The following is a 24,105-nucleotide window of genomic DNA, read 5'->3' on the forward strand; positions in this document are numbered from 1 at the left end:
CAAGAGTAGATAGTGATTCAGTCCTAAAAAGGGTTTGGAGAAGCTGTTCAACCAAACTTTAGCCCCTGTCAAACTTGCCTCCATAATGATGGAAAGATTTTTTTCTTAAACTCAATGTTTAAAAATGGTTTCATAACATGGCAAAAATGTAGTAGAGTTGGGACCAGAGTCTTACATACCATAACCATCCCAACATAAGCAGGAGAGGGGGAGGTTATGGATTTGTATGTGGTGCATTGACAACAACATTCCACATTCGCATTGACATTTCTTAGGCTTGCCCTTTGGTTCAGAACTCACTAATGCTGATCAGTCAGTGTTTGGGATGTCAAGAAGATGAGATACGGATGCAGAGCTGGAGATGAGCTTTACAGAAGGGGTCAGGCTCAAGTGCCTTTCCTATGGTTCCTCTGCAGAGCTGAAGCTTTAGGCCTCTGAGAGTTCAGAGTAAAGATGGTGAAATCTTTTGATAACCTCACTGGTGTTACACCTCAATTTTCTGTAGTTTTGGGTACAGATGAGCAAACTGGTCCAGAGAGAGTAAGAACTCATGCACAATCTTCAATAAACCCAAGCCAGAAACATTGTGGTTTTGCACACGCTCGCGGATGTGATTCCAGAGATTCCAAAAGCTTATTTTGTACTTAAAAGCATCTCTGTGCTTCCTCTTTACAGCAGCGACAGGAAGCCCTATGATAGGCAGCAGACTCGATCCATGCCTTGCTTTTGACAAATCCTGTTCTCATAAAATTCCCAGCCCAAATTCCATAGCAAAAAGGTACAGAAAAGAATCCAAACTCCTGGACGCTTAGCAGAACCTATTGTTGTATAAATACTCTGATGTTCATCGGAGTCTAATTTTGTGTTCAGTTATCAGCATTTTTATTCTGTTCCCCTACAAGGAGTAAATAACGCAAGCAAGGACCTCTCAGCATATACCAAGAACACTAGACCCCAGTCTCAACCCCACTTTACATACAAGAATGTGATTTTTTAAATACAAAAAATAGTGTTAGAGTGTTTTTCCCGGGGTGGGGAGAATCTCTCTCTCTGCTGCCCACTGAGCTGAGCTCCAGCCCACTGGCTAATTGTCCCTCCAGTTTTATCACTTTCTGTGTGGGGTTGAGGAGCTTAGCCACAAAATGTTTGACAAGAAACACTAAACCTAGCTTAGTACTCGACCATCCCCAAGTCCTCCAGGGGGGCGTTCCTGCCCCTCAGGCTTGCTTTCCAAGCAGTTTCTGATTCATACGTTGCTTACTGCTTGGGGTCTAATTGTTCCTCCCTGGTGGCTGCTCCAGCTAGCAGACTCGTCTCTCCGCAACTCTGCAAGCGAAGCTTGTTTGAGGCAGAGCTCTGTCTTCCTTACAGGCCAGCTAGCCCTGAACGGAGCCAGGCTCTCTCTCCTTTTATTCCCCCTCCAGGTTTGGCATTGGCTGCAGGTACAGCAGGATGGGGCTAACTAGCGTCATAGGATCTCGTTAATCCTTTCGCTTCTGGTTGGAAGGCCTCTGTCTCATCACTTGTTTTTTATTTAAATAGGATGGTGACACCTGAGAAGCCCATTTAAGGATCAGGGCCCCCTGGGAGCTAAACAGACAAATAGCAAGGACGGCAATCCATGCCCTAGATTGTTCACAATGTGTGTATCAGACAAGTTGCAATACGTGGATGAAACAGACAGATGGATTGGATGTGGGTTGGGAGTATGACAAAATAAACTCCTCAGATTTCTACTTGTCTAACCAATGCGGGAAGGGAGTGATCTTTTGGGATCATGGTAGAGGTTGATTCTGTGACAAAGGCAAGGTATTGCACCTAGAAATCAGAAGATAACTCTTAACGAAGTACCAAATGGGGCCATGTTAAAACTTAGACTAGATGATCATAATGGGCTCTTCTGATCTTAAAATCTATGTATATATTATTAGTATCTCTGAAGAACCTCCAAAGACACTTTGTTCTGGTAAGAAACCAAATGTTTTATGGTTATTGAAACCCTAGCAAATTTCTGGACTGCAGTATTAGGGTGGAAATATGCAAAAACGGCCTTTATCATGATATTTCCTCTTTCTGATTAGGTCCAGAATTACCATGAGAAGATCCTTTGTCATGGTATTATAGTATTTTCACTGCTGGTCCCACAAGAAATGCCATATAGATACATAAACTATAATTAGAGAGAGGCTCATTTCCGAATTAGAGCCAAAATCCAAGATCTGGACACTCCTATAAATGTTAAATTCCAGATCTGGGGTTTGGGTCCTGATTTCACTAACAAGCTGAACCAGTGTCCCAAATCCAACTCCCACTGACCTTGGGAGCATTTCAGATTTGGATCAGAATTTTGTGGCTTTGTCTGGAAATCAGCCACTTTGAACCATGTCCAGGGATTGTGTTTCCTGTATTAATATCGAAGTCTAAAACAGTGGTTCTCAATCAGGGGTCCGGGACCCCCTGGCAGCCGCAAGCAGGTTTCAAGGGGTCCACTGAGCATGGCCAGCATTAGACTCACCAGGGCCCAAGGTGATTGCCCTGTTTGCTATCCCCTAATGCCGGCCCTGGCTTTTATATGCAGAAAAACAGTTGTTGCACAGGTGGGCCTTGGAGTTTTTATAGCATGTTGCGGGGGGAGGGATCAGAAAGAGAAAGGTTGACAACCCCTGGTGTAAAAGCTCATTTTGATAGCTTGAGCCTTGTTGAAATGTTGCCGTATTGTTGACATTTCCCTCCAGGCACTGTTCATTCTGCGATTGGTGAGCTTCTGAAAGGACACTGGCCATTGAAGACTCATTCTTCTCAATTCATGAGAGGCACAACAGATCTTTCACGTAACACGTTTCTCTGTTTTTGAAAGGGGCTGAATTTTCTTATAACAATATAGTTATATCTGCTAAGATGACAATAAGTGCATCTCATGCTTCGGGGCATAGTCATGTTCCAGGTTGGCAGGGAATTCTTCTCTCACCCTATCCATTACAGACATTCCAACTTCCTCTCATTATCTGCCAGTAACGGCCACAGGTCACGGCAGTACTCAGGTTCTGACAGACTGATGAGCTTATAGGGTATAGCGGATCCTTTGCTCCTACACTAATATCTCAAAATTTGCAAGAAACATTTCTAAGAGTGGAGCTGTCAACCTCCCAAACCACAGCGTGTAACTATACTGAGCCGCATGGTCTGCATAAATAAAGCATGAAGCTCAGATCAGTCCCTTTTTACTGCAAGTGCTAAGAAAAAAAATAAAACTGCCTCCGCTGTAATGTACCCCTCATTATTTCTGCTGCTTTTAACAAGTTCTCCATTGGCCACTCTAATTATGGCTGAGCTAAAGTGGGTTGTTTTTTTTTAAATTTTTTATTTCCTTCAGCCCCATGAGAGAACAAAAGCACCAGGTGTTTTCTTGAATGAACACATGAATATTTGTTGACACGTCAGTCTGTCAATAACAAACCATCGCCGTGTACCCTAGAGGAGCTGAAGAACAATTGCACGTGGCTGCAGGCCGAGTGCTACGTTTGAACCAGCTGCTCCTTGTGCCAACAAGTGAAGGCAGAACACTGAAAGAAGACTGATGCTTAAGTTTGTTTTAGCTGCTTGGAGATTTTGTTTTTGATTTGCTACTTTGCCTCCTATTGTGGCTGCAGCCATGGCCACATGAGAGCACTGTATTTATGGAAAGACCTTGCCTCCCAGGTTGCCTTATGAGGATTTCACGATTATGCACATTAACGATCCTGGTATCTGTTGTCCCCGTCTCTATCCATTTGTCCTCCATAATCAGGGGCAGATGGAATATGACAGGAGTGGTGCAGGGTGAATGTAAATGAACAGTGGGCGAACCTTAAATCACTTGGTTTGGATGTTTCTCTGAGTAGTCACAAACTGAGCGGGTTATACCACCAGAATAGCCTGTCTTGAGGAAGAACAGTGCAGAGGTACGCACAATTAAAATAAAGCATTATCTCCATATCTCTCTGTCTCTATCCACTTACACGGTTTATTGTGTATTGGAGGACACAGGAGCAATTTTTTAAATCAGAAAATTGCTTTAGTTCAGTTTGATATTTTGAGGATCAATTTTTGTTTTAGCCCATTGTTGATGCATTTTAGAAAGAAATGCTTCCCAAAAGAGCTGTTTTAGCATCTGTTTCTGTTCGATGATTTTATGTTCCCTTTGGAGAGGCTGCATCAGCTAGGGTGAAGGCAGTTGTTACAATGGAAAAACAGATTTATTTTCATATGAGGTACTTGTTCTACTAAAGAAAGTTCACGTATAAACCATCTGGCAATTATCTTGCTGTGGAAATCTTTCTGATTTCCTCCCTCCCATTTCAGAGCATATACAATGCCTGTTGTGGCCTAAGAAACAGCTAGCAAAATTAAAAATAAAGTAATTGATCCCAAGAGTCAACAAACTTTAAACTGTATGTCATAGAGATTGTTACATTCTTTCTTTGTTTTATCTGCACAGGATTCATTTGATAGATAAATACTAATTATGTTGCAGCTAACATTAATGGGTGTTCTTCGGCTAATCTCTCGCAGATAATACTGAGAATGACCCTTTGCATGGGCTGGTGCCCTTTTCTTTTTCTTCTTTTCCTTTTCCTTTCCCCATTTACTTTAAGGAAAGCAGGAGGGTTTGGTGAAGTTACCTAAAGGAGTTCAATAATCACTTGATGTATTCTCTGTGGGTATATATGTATAAAACGTTTCAGTACGTAGAAATGATTGGCTAGATCTTCAGCCCCTCTTAACATACCAGCAGTTCCCATTATGACACTTCAGGACAGATTTTTGAGAGAGCTCTGCATCCAGTGTGCTCCCATCATGCTGGGTGCTTTTTAAAATCCGGCCCACAATAATGCAGCCTTATGGTTCCTGGTAGAGGTCTAGGGAATGGAGACTTGTTAACTGGACTTTTTCTGAAACTCAGTGGTTTAGTTTGCTTTGGGTTGTTTTTCACAACGGTCCAGGTCAGGTTTCATTTTATCCCAATGGGCTCACTTAGCCCTAGTAGTAAGTGGTTCTGCATAGTTCACAAGGGCAGACTTCGTGTCCCAGGCTCTCGCTTTTTTGGCCCTATGGTGATAGAATCCTCCTAACAGGATTCATAAGGAAGAAGAAGATAACCCTTATTTAGAGGGTCACCGAAAGGCAGGTGAGAGGGGATTAATTACCTGAATGTCCAGAGCTCCCAGCCATTGGGAGGCTCCGAAGGCTTGAGTACTCTTGTTCACGAGAGAGACCTTTTTATTAGCCCTGTCAAGCAATTAAAAAAAATTAATCGTGATTAAAAAAGCCAGATGCGTTACAGATTCGTATGTCCTTTCATGCTTCAACCACCATTACAGACGACATATGTCCATGCTGATGACGGGTTCTGCTCGATAATGATCCAAAGCAGTGAGGTCCGGCGCATGTTTGTTTTCATTATCTGAGTCAGATGCCACCAGCAGAAGGTTAATTTTCTTTTTTGGTGGTTTGGAGTCTGTAGTTTCTGCATCGGAGTGTTGCTCTTTTAAGACTTCTGAAAGTATGCTCCCGTCCCTCTCATATTTTGGATGACACTTCAGGTTTTTAAACTTTGGGTCGAGTGCTGTAGCTATCTTTAGAAATCTCACATTTGTACCTTATTTGCGTTTTGTCAAATCTGCTGTGAAAGTGTTCTTAAAACGAACATGTGCTGGGTCATCATCCGAGACTGCAATAACATGAAATATACATGTCAGAATGTGGGTAAAACAGAGTAGGAGACGTACAATTCTCTCCCAAGGAGCTGAATCACAAATTTAATTAATGCATTTTTTTTTTTTAACGAGCGTCATCAGCATGGAAGCACGTCCTCTGGAATGGTGGCTGAAGCACGAAGAGGCATAGGAATCTTTAGCGCATCTGGCACGTAAATATCTTGCGATGCCAGTTACAACAGTGCCATGCGAACACCTGTTCTCACTTTCAGGTGACATAATTCAGAAGTGGGCAGCATTATCCCATCAATGTAAACTAACGTGTTTCTCCTCACGATTGGCTGCACGAGAAGTAGGGCTGAGTGGACTTGTAGGCTCTGAAGTTTTACATGCTGTTGTTTTTGAGTGCAGTTATGTAACAAAAAAAATCTACATTTGCAAGTTGCACTTTCACGATAAAGACATTGCACTGCAGTAGTTGTATGAGGTGAACTGAAAAATACTATTTCTTTTGTTTATCATTTCTAGAGTGCAAATATTTCTAATAAAAATAATATAAAGTGAGCACTGTACACTTTCTATTATCTGATGTAATGGAAATCAATATATTTGAAAATTGTAGAAAAAAATCCAAAAATAGTTAATACATTTCAACTGGTATTCTATTGTCCAACAGTGCGATGAAAACTGCAATTAATAGCAATTAATTTTTTTATTTGATTAATTTTTTTAGTTAATCAGATGAGTTAACTGTGATTAATCGACAGCCCTACTTATTATATATCGCCTTGGTACTCAGTAATGGATTTGTATATGGTCACCTGTTTGCATCCTGTGATGAATGTGTTAAGATTGGATAGGATCAAAGGCAGCATTAATTTAATATCTGCTGTGTCTCACTGGGACACTATATCCTGCCTTTGCAGGGGAACAGATTTAATTATCTGAAAGATCTCTTCCATTTCTGACTACTTTATTCCTGTTCTTCATGCTCCTGTTCACAAACTCAGGTGTAGCTGTTCATGTAACATAAACCTGCGGGTTGTCAGTAAAAAACTTGGCTGCAGAGTGAAAATCTCCCGGTTCCAGCACAGAGAAAAGTAGCTAAATACATATTAAGCCATAAAAGTAAAGCTCATTTTGAGCAATTAATGCTGAAACACTGGAGCTACTTATGGAACTGCATAAAAACTCACGTACAGATGTGAAGTGCAGAGATGCCAGTTCAAGTTGACACTCGAGTAGAATGTTCCCATGGAAGAGAAAACGCATAAGAAATCCAGCAAAGAGCATTGCAAACATTTGCTAAAGCTGTTTGACCATAGATCACTACATTCCTTTCCTTCTGGCAAATCCCAAAAACCAAATAGAAAGAAACACACTAGTGCAGCTTAAGAAAAAGGCAAATTTCTGACCTTCCATTCATCTTAAAGCTAAATCAGAATGGAGGCTTTACTTTGAATTATAAAGTCAGAGGCTTTTGCCATGTTGAAAGAACATTTGAAAAATAAATATACAAAAAAAGAAATCTGTGTCTCTCTGTAATTCTGTCTCTGTCTCTCTCATCCCTGGTTTACCCAACTGTAGTTAACTGTACCTCTTAGTTAGCCATATTCCCTGAGGTTCCTTAGAGGGAAATTTTCCCCAGTTGCACTGGCTGTATTTGGAGACTACGGGTCCGATCATGTGTGGCAATTTCTATGTTCCAAAAACACAGGAGGCTATGCCTGTAATGTAGAGCAGAGGTGATACATGGGGTCTGCAAGAATATGCAACTTTACACAGTCATAAAGCTTGATAAATTGCCCTTTACAATATTTTGCATGTGTGCTCAGCTTCTAACACTGCAGCGTGCATCCTGTTAACCCAATTTCCTTTTGTGTCTTTTCATGCTACAGGTGCAAAGAGCTGAAATATGCAAAGGATCTGCCCCAGATTTCCATTATTTTCATCTTTGTGAATGAAGCGTTGTCAGTGATCCTGCGGTCAGTGCACAGCGCTGTTAATCACACGCCAGCCCACCTCCTGAAAGAGATTATCCTTGTGGACGACAACAGTGATGAAGGTAAGGTAGGCTGAGCTCTTTAAGAAACATGGAGCACTTGATCCCCAAAAGGTCCAGTTGGATGTTTGTTTTTTTCCCTTGGGGAGTAAAACCACATAAAGAGGTTCAACGCGATAGGAGGACATAGGGGCGGCTCTAGGGATTTCGCCACCCCAAGCACGGCAGGCAGGCTGCCTCCGGCGGTTTGCCTGCGGAGGGTCCGCTGGTCCCGCGGCTTTGGTGGACCTCCCACAGGCACGCTTGGCGTGCTGGGGCCTGGAGCCACCCCTGGGAGGACAGTGGCTTCATGATGTGAAGAGCTGCATGCATTGGAAGATCAGGTGCTGTTCAGCGTACAGTTCTTCCGACCCCTCAGTCAGCGTGCATTCCATCAGCTGTAGTGGTATAAGCAGAACCAAAAACAAACCTCAAATTAGACTTCTAAATAAATTTGCAGGCAATCTGTATTTCAGGAGAATAAGAAGAACTATTTCAGTGGGTTGGAAGGAGGCTAAAGAGCATTAATTATTATTATTATTACTGTAAGCACTGTCAAACGCATAGTAAGCAGCAGTCCCTGCCCACAAAAGCTTAAGCTCAGATGCTCAAAAGTACATGGGAACCTAACACCCATTGATTTCAATGAGAATTAGGCTCTGAAATACCTTTGGGGATCTGAGCCTTACAATCTAAATGTGGTAGCATGATCTTATGCATTGAACACCGGCCTGGGACTCAGGGGACTGGGGTTCTACTCCTGGCTCTGCCACTGGCCTTGTGAATGGCCGTGGGAAAGCCATGTCCCCTCTCTGTGCCTCAGTTTTCCCATCAGTGAATTGGGGATAATGATACCAACCTCCATTTGTAAAGCACTTAGGGACTTATGGATGAAAAGCACTGCATAAGAGCTAGGTGGTGGTGTTAATAATAATAATAATAAATACACAGGCAAAGGGTAGAAGAGGAAACAGAGAGGAAGTGATCTGCCTGAGATGATGCAGCAGATCAGAGAATAGAGCCTAGGTTTCCTTGTGTCTCATCCATGGGACCAATCTGTTCTCAATTTCTCTTGATACACTTTCTCTTCTTGCCTTTGAGATTCTGAGTCTATCTGGATTTTGAGTTTTTATGGGGGTTCTATGCTTGTATTTTCAAAGTCCAAATTATTCCTCCACCCTGATTCTAATTATACAAATTATAAAAATAGAAAACAATCAGCGTTCAATTATTAAATATTTTTTTAAACCTTAATGAATACTAACAACGGGTTAAATCAGCAGTATCTGTTGCATAGGCTGAACTAATACAAATAATTATGGGCTCTACATCCTGTGATGCATTACAACTGGAAGTGAAGAACCAGGGGGATGATAGCTGATTTTTCATTCCAAAGAAGACTGAGAGGTTGCATTTAAGATGTGACAAGATAAAACTGGAATAAAGTAAGCATCTCAAGCCTGCAAAATAGGCACTACAGTAATAAGCACCACAGAAAACTGATGAATTATAACAATTGCTTGCGGGTGGGGGGGGGGGACAGACTGTGGTCAGAACCTCAGCTGATGGAAATCAACATAGCTTCACTGAAGTCAACAAAAATCACTGGTGATTTGCACAAGCTGGGCATTTCTCTCCTCATCTGACCAGTAAAGAAAGGTGAAGGTGATTTGTGTTTGCAGTCTTTGGTATATCCTCTGTTTTACAGGGGGGAAAAATCTCAGAAAATATCAAAATGAAATCCTGCACATACCCCACTAAGTTACACTGCATTGACTGGATAGAGAGTGAAGTATGGCTTAAAGGAGAACCCATGTGTATTAATTATTTATCTTCAATAGTCCCTGCCTTGTGCAAAGAAATATGCATCTAAACAGTCTCTGTCAGCCACTCAGTATGCAGCACTGAAGCTAATATTGTAACAAATGCTATTGGTAAGCTCTGGAGACACTTATGAAAGGAGTAGGACAACGAAATGAATCCTTTTAAAAACCCTTACTCCCTTGAATAGCAGAGACCGCAGCTGGCAATGAGAATACAAAATTAATAACTCTCATTCTTTATCTGCTGCTGAGATTAAAAGGCACCATCTTCACTGGCATCTGCTCTGAGGAAGACTGTGCTAGCTCGGCAGTGTTTTCTGTGGGCAGGTCAGACGGTGGATAGAAACCCGAATGTTATTCAATATGTGGGGGGAATGCTCCAGGGAGGCACACACTGAGTTTGGTTAACTTTAGAGCCCCTAAGAGCTTTAGAAAGTGTTGGCTTGTTTCACTGTACATGTTTGCTGCTCTGTCAAAGCACTCCGATTTACATCAGAGCCCTTTGCAGCATTCCTCAGCCAGCATCACGACGGTAAGCCAGATAACCTTGACTCTGCCTTCCTGCAAGATGCCAAAATTATAATAAATTATACAAAGCAACATACATACCAGAGTGCCACAAACCACGCTACTGATACATGCCAAAGAAGCCTCAGTGATAGAAAATAGTTACTCATAGTTAGAGCAACATCTTAGGGTTCATTCTTCTAATATTACAAACAAATGGATATTATAAAATGAGTAAGTTTCTGACAGGGAAATAATTCCACATTCTAAACTACAGGTTATAGTGAATAATGATTAATTCTCCAGGAATCCTAGGAGTAAAACAGAGGTCAGAGTTAAAGTTTTCAGGGTATGACTTTGTGGTTGAGTATGGCTGGTTTGTTGTTGATGCTTATGAATGGGCAGATTGTATTTCTGAGGGGCTGTGTGAGAAGACGACTTGTAGGTATGCAGCTTTAATCGCTGACCTAGAGATCTTGGATGCCAAACTTCAGATACCTCAAAGGAACCTGATTTTCACGGGGCAGATATTCTGAGCTTCCAGAAAATCAGGATCCTTTCAGGTATATCCAGCTGGGCACCCAAAAACTGAGGAATCTAAAATCACTAGTGGCTTTCGAAAAGTTATGGTTCTTCTTCCTGGTTTTCATATTTTGGAGAGAGAGAGAGAGGGGGGTGTGTGCGTGGGTGTGGGTGTGGGTGTGTGTAAAATACAAAAAACCCTGCATAACTACATTAAGATGGAGTTGAGGTTGAGAGTATATCTTAATAATTTAAGTGTAAAAGACGTTACAGGGATGTTTTAATTATCCCAAAATCAAGAATAACACCACCCAGGAAATTTAAAATTAAATTTAGAATTAAGATTACATTTAAAAGAAATCCCAGCATGAAAAGGTAAGAAACACACAGTTCAGGCACTCAAGCATCCTTAACTCTGCCTTATAAATACACCATCCAATGGTTTGATGTTTGTGGTTCCAGATTAGAATAAACTGATTTTTAAAGACATATTAGATTTTTCTTCCTCCTTGCATCACTACACGGTGATATATACAATAAACATCTCAAACATAAAATTATACAAATGTATTACAGAGATGTATTAAATGTAACAATTCTTAATGGGTAGACCTGAATTGTAAACATAGAAACTCAAATGTACTGCAACAAAATGTTACCCCCCCTAAAGGCAAATGGCAAGAGAGTTTCAGTTTTGAAACTTTTCTCCACTGAAAGTCACGCTATACTTTTATGTAAAGACTTGTTTTGTACTTGCCTTTGGTTTTTTGTTGCGCTGGTTTATAATTGCAAAGACGCTACACCGCTTGTGTTTCTGAGTGATAACACATTTCCTAGGCATACAGAATATGCCCCTGAGACAATATGCTATCTCACACTCACACACCTTGTCTGAGACTGTTGCTTAAGCATAGCCTGCCTTTCTGCTGTCTCTCTGTAAGTGTTTTTAATCTGTAATAATATCTCTTTGAAAAGAAAACTCATACTATAAAAGAAAACTCCAAGATAAAAGGCTACTTAAAATATCTAGGTACATTCAGTGATCCATATGACTGGTTGTAATTTACTTCAGCATAACAATATTCGCTGTGACTGGATATATCATTATCTTGCTCCTCAGCTCATTTCAGCAATAACAATGCTTCCTATGTGTTCTCTTGGGAGCCGACTGTTTTACAGGTTTGGTAGAAGAGTGCATTAAAAAGGGGAAGGTTTTAATAGACTTACATGAATGTAAGAGCCTTCCAAGTCTTGTTAGGCATCAAAGTTGCCTTAGCCAACACAAATCCCAAGGTACCTCAGATCTTCTAATTAACAAATTGTTTAATTACAGCTACTATTATGCTGGCTAGATTGTGGCCAGGTTAGAATTGTGCAGACCTGACCAATGTACATAGGGGCATGGCAAACCGTTTGGTTTGTATCCCTGTGGGTTTTGCTGTGTGTTGGGGTCTGTTGAACCCAAGGCATGGTGCATAATGCAGCCCAAGTCACCACATTTTGCACAGTTTTATCCATATGTTCTAATTCACTCGCTGGCAGTTGCTTCCCTTGCCTTAGCTTCACCTAAAAGGTACACAACTAAATGTGGAAACTCACAGTCTTGTTACAAAGGTCCCCCCCAACTCTAGTTCAGCGATAGGCCAGCCTAATCAGTTAGATGACCCTTCTCGTCCACTGTGTCTACTGTTCCTCTGTGCTTCTTGCACATTACTTTGGCTGAAAATCAAACCAATATCCTCATAGCCAAAATCTTTGGTACTAGCAGATGAGCCAGACGTAACCTTCTCAAATGCCTGTGTAGCTGGCCAAGCCTTCTGTATTATCAATTCCAATTGATAGTATAACTGATATCAGTTGGAAGGTAACAGCTGGAGACCATGGGGTTACCAAAAGCTTTGGTGGCACAATAAAATTACCAATGACAAACATAACCTGAATATCCAGCCAGACCATTTTTTTTATCAGAGCAGCAGATATATTGGTTTCTAGGGCTTCTAGCTCCTGGGACTCATCTTCCACTAAAGATTAATTGAGTCAGATAGGAATCAAGAGATCATTGAAATGGAGTCTACTGGCATGTTTAGTAGGAGTGTCCAGCTCAGCTTGAAGTTGCTCATGAAATGTCAAATACCAAAAATTCACCTCCTCTTGTACTAATACTTATTACCTCCAACTTAAACGTGATTTTAAAAAAATACATGGATGTGAGCTGAAAGAGAATCCATCCAGCCCTCTTCAAGGGAAGAGCGGAATGGGCACCAATGTGGAGAATAGGGTTCGAATGGAGATGCATACTCTGAACTCCATCACAGTGTCGAATTTGTCTCAAACTACCCATCTGTAAGCCATGTGAGGTCCACGTGCTCAAATACCATGGTGGGGAGCTAGACGGTTAGATAGCCCAGTAATTAGAAAAATGGATCTGGAACCAGGAAGCCCCAGTTCCAGCGCCTGTCCTGCTCCTGATTCACTTTGTAACCTTGGGCAAGTCATTTTGCTTCTGTGATCCTCAGTTTACAAACAGAAATAGTGAAATGGATATAATGCTAAAGTGTCTCGTAGAGATGCTGTGAGACTTAGTGTTTTTGTGAAGCTCGTTTAAATCTTCTGGGCGTTGGTGGTGATGTGGAAGGGCAAAATGTTATAACCGAGTGCCCAACAGAACTGATCAGAACTGCAGTCAGTTCTCTGAACTGTGTGACGTTTTCTCCCCTACTCTAATTAGCAGGAAGCCTTGAAAATAGCAAAGCCCAGGGCAGGGTAACCAATTTATGTGAATGACAACTTCATAGGGGAGGCTTCCCCCTCCCTCCCTTTGTTGAAGTCATCTAATTTCTGGCATGCTATTTCCGAACTCAAAGTCATGTGGCTCTGGGCTACGCTACAAAGATGCAATATTTTGGGATAAAGCAGCCCTTAATTTATATGACGGAGAATAAATTTGCTGCTACTGACCTAAATGCAAGAGCCCTCTGGATTCAGAGCCTAAAACTGCATGTTCTGACAATGCCGTGTTGGCAGGCATTGAGTTATTTTCGTTGTATGCTAATGTCAGTCACTAAAATGATTGCTGAACCCAACAAATGCAAGGTAAAATTAGGAGTAATTTACCGTGATTTAGATTAAGATTAGATGTGAGAGTGACTTCTGATTTACAGTCCAGCAGAGTTTGTCTAGAAGGAATGGTGCAAAATCAACCTCTGCAGAAACTGAGCAGTGCAGGCTTCACGGATCCCAGGTGAGTGGTAGGCTGCAGTTGATCGCCAATGGGATGGACACGGCTGTGTATTTAAAAGCATGTGAGGGTCCCAAAATCTCAGCTTCCTACCAGCCCCCGCTCACCTGGAAATCTGGATCATTGGGTGAAACTGTGGCTCCAGTGAAGGCCATCAGAGTTTTGCTGTTGACTTCAGTGGGGGGCCAGATATTCACTCCTTACACTTGTACCTAAGTTTTACAGGTAGGACCTATCTTTCTAATGAGACAAACCAGGGATGGGCTGAGAGTCGAAATCCAAAGTCCAACCCAGACCTGAGTTTTCCTCCTGGGGTCCCATCTCGATATGGACCATCAGTGTTAGCTGCTATACAGTTGGTATTTATTTACCAAATGAACCCTGCACAGATAAAATAAAGAAAGAATGTAGCATTGCACATAGGTCTGTTCTTGCAGTTTTGCCAATCCAAGTTGTTTGTACAAGCATCTTAGGTGCTTATCTGTACCAAACTAGAACTCTAAGCCAGTTGAGGTTCACCCATCACTAAGAATATGTCTACTTCGCAGCTGGGGATGTGAATGGCAGCTCGAGTACATGTACCTGAACTAGCTGGACTCTAGCGAGCTTGCTAAAAATAGAAGCGAGGTCATGGTGACCTGGGCTTCCGCACAGGTTGTACAAGCAAGTACATACTGTGCTGTAGCCTGTACGTCAACATTCTCACGTCTATTTTTAGCAAGCTTGCTAGCATACAGCTAGCACAGGCATGTCTGCACGAGCATATTAATACTCCTTCTCCCTCTGTCACGCTTGGGCACATTAAACTTCTGCCTTCCTCCTACAACGCCCGTTAGCGTTTTCCCCTTCCTTCAGCAGAGAAACTTAAACTCTAGTTTTGAAAATCTTGTCATTGTTTAATGCAGAGGTGCTGGAACTAAGGGTGCGGGGGTGCTGCCGCACCCCTTGGCTTGAAGTAGTTTCCATTATATACAAGGTTTATTGTGTGCTTCAATGGCTCTCAGCTCCCACACTATGAAAATTGTTCCAACACCCTTGGTTTAATGTGGCCTATAAATCCATGATCATGCAACATTAATGGCTTACCTTCTGACAAAAACATGTCAGAAAGTGATGCTGTGCATGTGGGGTTTTGTCTGTCAAAAAAACTCTCTCTCTCTGTCGCCTTGAAGCCTCTCACAGAAGGGATGTCCTCCATAAAATATTGGTTTCCTATGAGTGGCTCAGCATGAAACCAAAGTTGCCACAATTATATATGTATGCGATGCAGATGCTTTGGGTTGCAAGGTTTTTTTCCCCTTCTTCCCCATTTCAGCATAAAAGACAGAGACTCTACCTGAGGGAAACGGATATGTGAGGAGGAATAATGCCAGAAAGACAGTCACAAAAGCACTATTTTTATGTGCTTGGAAGAATGCACATAAGGCGAGGGAATAGCTGATTCCATTTCCTTTGACTTCTCTGGCTAAGCATAATAGATGGGGTTTAGTGTTTACTCCTCTGTTTTCCATTACTATGTTTTCTTAAAGTAGTGACCTACTTTGCCACTCATATTTCAGCAACTATTCTGACCTTGTGTATTGCATTGACAGTGATTTTTCTGAAAGGGGCGGCGGGGGGGCCCGAAATAGGTCAATAGGCCTCCCATAGGAATTCCTAGACATGCAGGGGCATTGGTTATAAGGTAATATCATGGAGCCGTTAAGCCCTGCAGAAATGAGGGTCATTCTCCAGCAATTTGTTTCAACAATATGATGCCTGCAGTCTGTCTTGGTACATAATAAAACTTAGCTCTGATATCACATTTTTCATCAGTAGATCTCAAAGTGCTTTATAAAGTTTCATGGGAAAGGGCAGAATTTCTGATACAGTCCTGCATTCCTCTTATTCTGCAAAAAGGAAGAGCATTAAAAAAAAAATCCAGAGAATTCAGTAGTATTCAATGGAATATACCTTGCAAATAAGGGTTTTAGGCCCCTAGCCTGAGTGTTTTGCATGTTATTAACTCAAAACCAAACCTTATGTTGAGAATCAAAAACACTTGCTACAGTTTCCCCTTTTTTGCAGGCAGGTTGTATCTGGGGCTAGAAGCAGGACTGCCAAGTTTTTCTAATTTAGTTGGAAGCAGGAAGTGCTGGAAATCTCCCAGGAGAGTCTAGTCTCATGAGACTTCCAGTCCAGCTCTACAAACTCAAGAGCTTTGGTCCCAATAAGCAGGGCTGGCTTTAGGCCGATTCCCCAGAATCGGGCCCCGCGCGCTAAAGAAGAGCACCTGACTTAGGTGCCTTTTTAATTTTTTTACTCACCCGGTGGTGCTCCGGGTCTTCGGCAGCATTTCGGCGGCCGGTCCTTCAGTGCTGCGGAAGACATGGAGCAAGTGAAGGACCCACCGCCGACCTGCCGCCGAAGACTCAGACCGCCACCGGGTATTCAAATCGTGCCCCACATTTACTAAAGCCGGCCCTGCCAATAAGGTGTGGATAAGCACCCAGGCTTTGGGGTGCTTTTCCATAATTGAACTGACACTCCAACATTCAATATTTATTTATTTATTTTTATGATTCCATGTGCATACACCAGAGTTCACTTTTACATTGCCTGTCTTTTATACACCACAGGCATCGGAAAGTACTAATAAGTTTGGTACCAGTAGTGACTCTAGAAACTTAAAGCCATTATGTACTCAGCAGTAGAGCATACGCTGCCTTAAACAACTTAATTAAATGATCAGCAGTTTCCCAGTAAGTAGATGTACTTATAGCGCATGATATTTAGGCTCTGCTGAATGAAGCAGAAATCTCTTCATTGCTATAAATAAAAGTGGAAGGATTTCAGGTAGTCCAAGGGCAAAGTTTGTATGCAACCAACACGGATATTGATATGGCAAGGCTGAGCCACAGGAAAGGGAGAAACTGCGGGGTGCAGTTTGCAGCAATTTAAACAACACCAGCTGATTAAACTGGTCGACTGATCTCATTTTGCAATGTTCACAGCAATCCACTCAAACCTACAGGAGGCAAAATCACTAACATCAACTATCGTAGTTCTTTGATTCTATTAACAGTATCGGCGACATTTTATTTTATAATAAATCGTGCCCCAAGTACAGCAGGGAAATTTACCTGGTCGCTTGCTACTCTGTGGAGCCTTGTCCCTTCATATTTGCTCTAAGCCTCTCAGTTTTTGCTAAGAGGACAGAGTGATAAAAAGCTGGGAAGCAGAGATAGTCCAAAGAGAGGAAATAGCTGATGAGCAAAAAGGTAAAATACATTAAAATCGCATTTAGGAGAGAGGGGAAAGCCAATAAAGATTAAGATTAATTTTCTCCACTGTTGGGAATTACTTGACACGGGGGAGTTTAGAAGGGAGATGACAGAGCCAGGTTATGATTCCTTCATCCTGTTGGTTTGATCTGCACCAAACCAGTCCCAAATGCAGCATAAATCAGAGTAGCCTAGGTACTGTCCTGTCTTATGCGAGCAGCTGGCCATGATCCCAAAGACAATGCTTCTGACACACCCGTGAAAGCACGTCCTGTTCGGTGGCTGCATAGGAGCCAGTGATGCTGGCTTTACACCATCTGTGTGGTGGCCATACACCCACATTCCAGCTCGTTGGTGCTGTCTGAATGTCACAAAGGAACTGGTTGGGGGCAAAGAATCTGATCCCAAATTTACAAACAAGTATTTAAAAAGGAAACTATGTGAAGGGACTGTCCAAGACATTAATGGGGGCTAAACAAATGCTCAGAAATTAGGAACAAAGATACTGAAGTAGGGGTATAATTTCAAAAGTGACTAACTCCCCTTTTCAGGAGGCAGCTAGGCACTTAAAAGCTTAAGACTCTTTAGAAAATGGTATTTAAGTGCCTTAGTCACTTTTGAAAATTTTGCCTTAGATGTAAAACAATAGCAACATCCTGGTCAAAGAGGTGTGGTTTTTGTTCTTTTATTCACTCAGCTCAGCCTTCTAACAGCTCCCTGAAATTCCCTTTTTCCAAATTAACATTGACTAGGCCTAAATCCTTTTCTACTCGCTGCATTTCCTACTAGCCGCTTCTCTAAGGTATCCTGTACCACTGAGCTCCACCAGTGTTCACCAGTGAGAAGAGTTGATTAATACATAAATGCCCTATGGAAACTGTTGCTCCTTTTGAGTTGGCTTTCTGGGTTTTCTCCTCTAGAGGAATTGAAGGCACCTCTGGAAGAGTACGTCAACAAACGATACCCGGGGCTCGTGAAGATGGTGCGCAACCAGAAAAGAGAAGGCCTGATCCGAGCTCGTATTGAAGGCTGGAAAGCCGCTACGGGCCACATCACTGGATTCTTTGATGCCCATGTGGAATTCACTGCTGGCTGGTAGGTATAATAAAAAAAAATAAATCAGGTTTAATGATTTCACGGTGTGGTTAGATTATAAGGGAATAAATCAGGCGTGCTGAAAATGTATAATTTAGCATGGACATTCTTGCAAATGTGGCCAGTAAATTAATAAAGCTAGAGCCTTCCTTCTACCCCAATGTACCCTGGATTGGGTGCGGCAGTACACTGCAGAACTGCTAAAGTCCCTGTTTTCTGCACTCATCCTACCCCCACTCACATTTTATTTTGTTCACATCATTGCCCCCTCCTTGACCTGAGTGAATTCTGTAAGCTAAAAAGACGAGGCAGCAGGGAATTGAAAAAGAGAATGGTTCCAATGTTATAGGCCTTTCTACCTTCCTCTCTCTGGGGAAGGTTTATGTTTTGTATTGGTTTGATTCTTCTTAAATTGAAAATAAGTTCAAAAGTGCACGGACAGCAGAAAGTATTTCAAAGGGACTCTTTCAGAGGGATTGATGCATCTAGAGCACAAAGTATCAGAGGAAATTCTATTACGTTTCTAAGTCTGCACAACAAAAAGGTTCCATGAATGAGATTTTGCAACAAAATGTGTTTTAAAAAAAATTGTGCTCTATGCTTAGAATATTGGAGACAGAAGAGGCTAATGCACATTTCATTGTGTGATCTGAAGAGAGGAAAAGAAAAAATCATGTTATATCACCTGCAAATAGAAAACACATTCTGTGTAGAGTTATCACATTTTTCATATGAATAAGGACATATTCAGAAGGCTGTCTCTATCACTGGTACCTGTATTCCCATCTAAATGCTGCAGTGATTAGGCTGCTAGCTTTTCAAAACTGGATTGTATGCATGTGTACGGGAAACTATAATTTACTGTACTCACTGGTGAAGCAGCTTTTCCTATCAGTAAGGAATGAGAGTAGCAGATTGCTCCTTTGACTGCATTATGAGCTTGAGCTTGGCAGACATTGAGCATCCTCACCTCTCACTGATTGCTTAGATCCTTGGCAGAATGAGCCCTGTCTGTTCAGTGGTTCTTGTTTTTACAAAGGGGAGGCTGACCCAAAACCCCAGTTTTGAATACTCTCAGCTGAAGCAGAAGCAGGGTTCCAGATCAGAATTTTGTGGCTTGGGTCCATGTCTGGTTTTCCATGTTCATATTTCAAGGAAACGCTGTTTGGGTAGCAGCACAGCCTTGCCTGTATTTACTTTTATTTCTTACATTTAGAGAGACATTTTCAGAAGTGGGGGTGCGGGAGGGAGGAGGAAACAAATTGCAGCCAGAAAATTTGCCTGCACCCACTGCAAATATCCACTTGTGGAAGCAAGTCGAGGATCTCAAGGGCAATTTAAGCATTCATATTGGGAAATCTGATCACTGTTGGGCTTCCTAAATTTCTCCAGCAAGTGTGCATGCACCATTGTGTGCAAAGCAGGTAATTGTACTCCCAAATGAACACTAGTGTGCAATTAGCCATTCTGCATATACAGATATTCACTGTACACATTCTGACTTTTTAGGTGGAATGTCAGAAGACGGTATTGAAAAACAAGCCTTTATTCACTACATTGCCTGGTTTCATACCTTCTTGGTTAAAATGATGTGAAAATGCTCTTTAAAACACAGCTGAATTCATATTTATAACACTTTGTAACCACATTAAGCCACTCCAAAATGGACTGTGTTGTCTCTGCATGAAAGCTCAGCTCTGGAGGGTCTCGTAAAGCCTTTATACCTTAAATTCTTCCTGGTTTGTGAAATTGTTTCTTTGTGTGTACTGTGGTATTCTCCACTGGGTCCATGAATTTTGCACAGGAATATTCAATTGCGTAAGAGAGAGCCTAAACCCTAACACATATGGGTATGTTGCTATTTGAATTCCATATACAGCAGCTGTCCCCTGTAGCCTAATTGATAATAGTTCCACATAATTGATGTGTCCATGCTTCTCCCAGGCAGGAAATCCCATGAAGTGGAAGCTCAGAAACTTCTAAAGCCTCCCTGGTGGCTGACAAAGCTGCATTGCAGACCTTAAAAAGTATCCATTTAATCTCAGGAAAATGAAGAACTTTCCCTTGCCTCTGGTTTTTGTGTTCACTTTCTACTCTCCGAGTATGTTTATAAGAGAGTGGTTTAATGGATTGAGCACAGCACTGCAAGCCAGCGACTCTCAAATTCAAATGTAGGCTCTGTCACTGAGGCCTGGTCTACACTAAAAAGTTAGGTTGAAGGAAGCCTCCTTAAGTCGAACTGTTAATGTATGTGTTTACACTACCGGGTCCTTTATGCCGAACTAAGTCACCACTAACGTTGACTTCTGTAATCCACCTCTGCGAGAGGCGTAGCTCTTAGTTCGATTTTCATGGGTCGACTGCGAGGTAGTGCAGATGCAGCATTGTGTAATTCAACTTAATTGGCCTCCAGGTGGTGTCCCACAGTGCTCATCTGTGACTGCTCTGGAGATCATTCTCAACTCTGGTGCACTGCAGCCAGGTACACAGGAAACAGCCCCTCCCCTGCTAAAATCCTGGGAATTTTTAATTTCCCATTTCCTGTTTGATCAGCATTGGGAGCATGCCAGCGTGAGCACAGCTAATCATGGAGACTACATGCCCCAAACGCTCTCCAGCCTGGTCTGAACGGCAGGTGGTGGATCTCATCACTGTGTGGGGAGAAGTCTGTGCAGGCAGAGCTCCGATTCAGCAGAAGAAACACGGACATCTATGCAAAGATCGCTCGTGGAATTGGGGAGAAGGGCTAAACGAGGGACACATAACAGTGCCGTGTGAAAATAAAAGAACTTCGCCAAGCGCGCCAGAAGGCAAGGAAGGCGAACAGTCGTTCTGGTGCTGAACCCCACACATGCCAGTTCTACAATGAGCTGCATGCGATTCTCCAAGGTGACCCTACCAGTACCCCCACAAGCCATGTGGACACCTCACAGGTGTGTGAGTCTAGGGACAACAAGGAAGATGATATGGTGGATGAGGAACTGGAGGAGGAGGAGAATGAGAGACAGGTGAGTGGTGGATCCATTCTCCCCAAGAGCCAGGAAATATTTTTAACCCTGGAGCCCTGTGGGTTGCAGGACATCACGGTGGCTGACCGTGATGCCGGTGAAGGCACCTCTGGTGAGTATACAGTTACAAGCAAAGTCCAGTTAAACTTCAGTGGGCGCCCACATTCGGTGGTATTGCATGTTTATTGTGAAGAAAAAGTGAGGTGCTGTGGTTCTCTGCTTACAAGAGGCTGCTCCAGCTATGCAGAAGGTAGCCCCTGGAAAAGACTGTTTATGTGGACTGGGATAGCCTGGGAATCCTCCATGGGAGGAAACTTTCCTGGAGGGACTCTGCAATCCTTTGTAGAAGGTTTCTGGGCAGCGCAGTCTTATTTCTTCCACCATGATAGGACACTTTCCCATGCAACTCCTGAATGAATTCTGCTGGCATCATTGTGGTACACAGCAGAGCAGCATAAGGACCGGGCCTATACCATGGCTGGAACAGCAAAATGGAACATTGAACAGTTGCGGATTCTGATTATGTTATGACTTGCACCTAGTGTAATAAGGGGTTTATTTTTATGAAAACGGCCTTGCTATGGAAATATTTTATTCATGTACAATGGCTCCTTTATTTTTTCCCATGACTGACAGCTGGAAATGTGTCCTTCGGCGTGTCATCAACACCTGAAAGCAGACTTTCGCTGATTAGAAGGAGGAGAAAGAGAAGGCGGGAGGACATGTTCACCGAGATAATGAACACCTCTGGAACAGCTGACACAGAGCTGAGAGCGTGGAGGATTTCACTGTCCGAGAAGTTGGACATGGGCAGGGGAGCAGGGAAGTTTCAAATGAGCAAAGAGTGTGCGGCGCAGGATGAGATGCTTCGGATTATGACCAAGCAGGCATGTTGAGGCGTCTGGTTGAACTGCAGGAACAGAAGCAGGAGGGTAGAGTCCCTCTGCAGACCCTGGTGGACAGCAAGCCAGCCAGCATCGCCTGGTGCAGAATCACCCTCCCCAAAGCGTTCCCTGAGACATGGGAGAAAAGTCCATTATCCCTTTCACTTAACTGAGGAGGAGGGTACAAGGAACAGAAGGTGCCCCTTCACAGACCTTTGATGGTCTGGAATGCGGTGTTATGTTACAAATGTTTCTCCCATTCCAACTTTACAACCCCTTTTCCCCAAGGTTACCTTATTTTTCTGTTTTCCCTCTTTACTTATGTTTGTTAAATGAAGTAAATGGATTCGAGAAACAAATTTTCTTTACTGAGTAGAAACAGTGGGCTTGGGTGGGGGGTTGGCTTTACAGGGACAGTGATACAAGCCAAGTGAAGGTTTGGGAAAGCACAATGCAGTCAAGCAGCTCGCGTTACTGTGACTCATTATTGAAATGGCTTTTCAAAGCCTCGCGGATATGCAGCGCCCCTTGCTGTGCTCTTCTCATTGCCCTAGTGTCTGACTGTTCAAAAATGGCTTCCATGTGATTGGTCTCAGTTGCCCACCCCTGCGGAAAATTCCCCCCCTTTTTTTCCACAGATATTGTGGAGCACACAGCAGGCAGCTATAACCAGGGGGATGTTCTCCTCAGTAAGGTCCAACCTTGTTAGTAAACTTCTCCAGCGCCCTTTCAAACGACCAAAGGCACGTTCAACCACCATGCTGCACTTGCTGAGCCTATAGCTGAACCATTCCTTACTTCTGTCCAGATGGCTGGTGTATGCCTTCATGAGCCATGGGAGCAAGGGGTAGGCTGGGTCCCCCAGGATAACTATCGGTATCTCAATGTCGTCAATGTTCATTTTGTGGTCTAGAAAGAAAATCCTGGATTGCAGCTTTTTGAACAGACCCAAGTTCATAAAGATGCACGTGTCATGAACCTTTCCCAACCATCCTACGCTGATGTCAGTTAAATGCCCCCTGTGATCCACCAGTGCTTGCAACATCATTGAAAAATATCCCTTTCGGTTTATGTACTCTTTGGCAAGGTGGTCTGGTGCCAAGATGGGGATATGCATGCCATCTATCACCCCACCGCAATTAGGGAACCCCATCATGGCAAAACCATCCACTATGTCCTGCACATTCCCCAGACTCACTACCCTTCGTAGCAGAAGTCGATTAATGGCCCTGCACACTTGGAGCACAGCAGCTCCCACAGTTGATTTTACCTGCTCCAAATTGATTCCCGACTGACTGGTAACTGTCTGGCATTGCAAGCTTCCAAATAGCGATCGCCACTTGCTTCTCCACTGTCAGAGCAGCTCTCATTTTTGTGTTGCTGAACTGCAGGCCAGGGAAATGCACTGCACAAAGTTCCTGAAAGGTGGCTTGCATATTCGAAAGTTCTGCAGCCACTGCTTGTCATCCCATACCTGCAAAATGATGAGGTCCCTCCAGTCAGTGCTTGTTCCACAGGACCAGAAACGGCTCTTAACAGAGTGCAGCTGCTCTGTGACTGCCAGCAGCAACTGTGAATTTTTTTTTCAATGGCTTGCAGCAGGGCTGCTTGCAGGACATTGCTATGTTCCACACAGCGGACCCTATTGCTGCTCTGGAAATACTGCAGGAGAAGGCGCAAGGTGTTTGAGATGCTCACAACAAGAGTGCGCAACTGAGCAGTCTCTATGCTTCTGGGGTTATGGCGTACGCGCGGCAGTTTTAAGGTGCGAAAACCACTGAGTGGTTTGCCGTTGAGCACAGTGCACCATGGGATGCTGATGCAATGTTCCTATTCTCCCTGCGACAATATTTTGATCCCATGAGGCATTGCACAAACTTCCCAAAACACACGGTGGCAAGTTGCACTTAGGGATAGCTACCCACAATGCACCGCCTTGTGCATCAGTGCAGGCACTGCTAGTGAGGACGCACTCCATCGAGACAATAAGCATGGTGTGGCCATGCACAATTGACTTAATTTATTCAG

At 42.9% G+C, this 24,105-nt stretch overlaps 1 protein-coding gene across 1 annotated transcript in view; it reads left to right on the forward strand.

Moving 5' to 3' along the window:
• The window catches only part of GALNT17 (polypeptide N-acetylgalactosaminyltransferase 17), a 277,593-nt gene that overhangs the window by 88,518 nt on the left and 164,970 nt on the right, over positions 1–24,105 (forward strand). The window contains exons 3-4 of the mRNA XM_044993352.1: positions 7,595–7,761; positions 18,011–18,185. Coding sequence (XP_044849287.1) covers positions 7,595–7,761; positions 18,011–18,185 — 342 coding nt within the window. The remainder of the gene's footprint in view (positions 1–7,594; positions 7,762–18,010; positions 18,186–24,105) is intronic.

Source organism: Mauremys mutica, chromosome 19 (genome assembly GCF_020497125.1).
Source record: "Mauremys mutica isolate MM-2020 ecotype Southern chromosome 19, ASM2049712v1, whole genome shotgun sequence".
Classification (NCBI taxonomy): Eukaryota; Metazoa; Chordata; order Testudines; family Geoemydidae; genus Mauremys; species Mauremys mutica.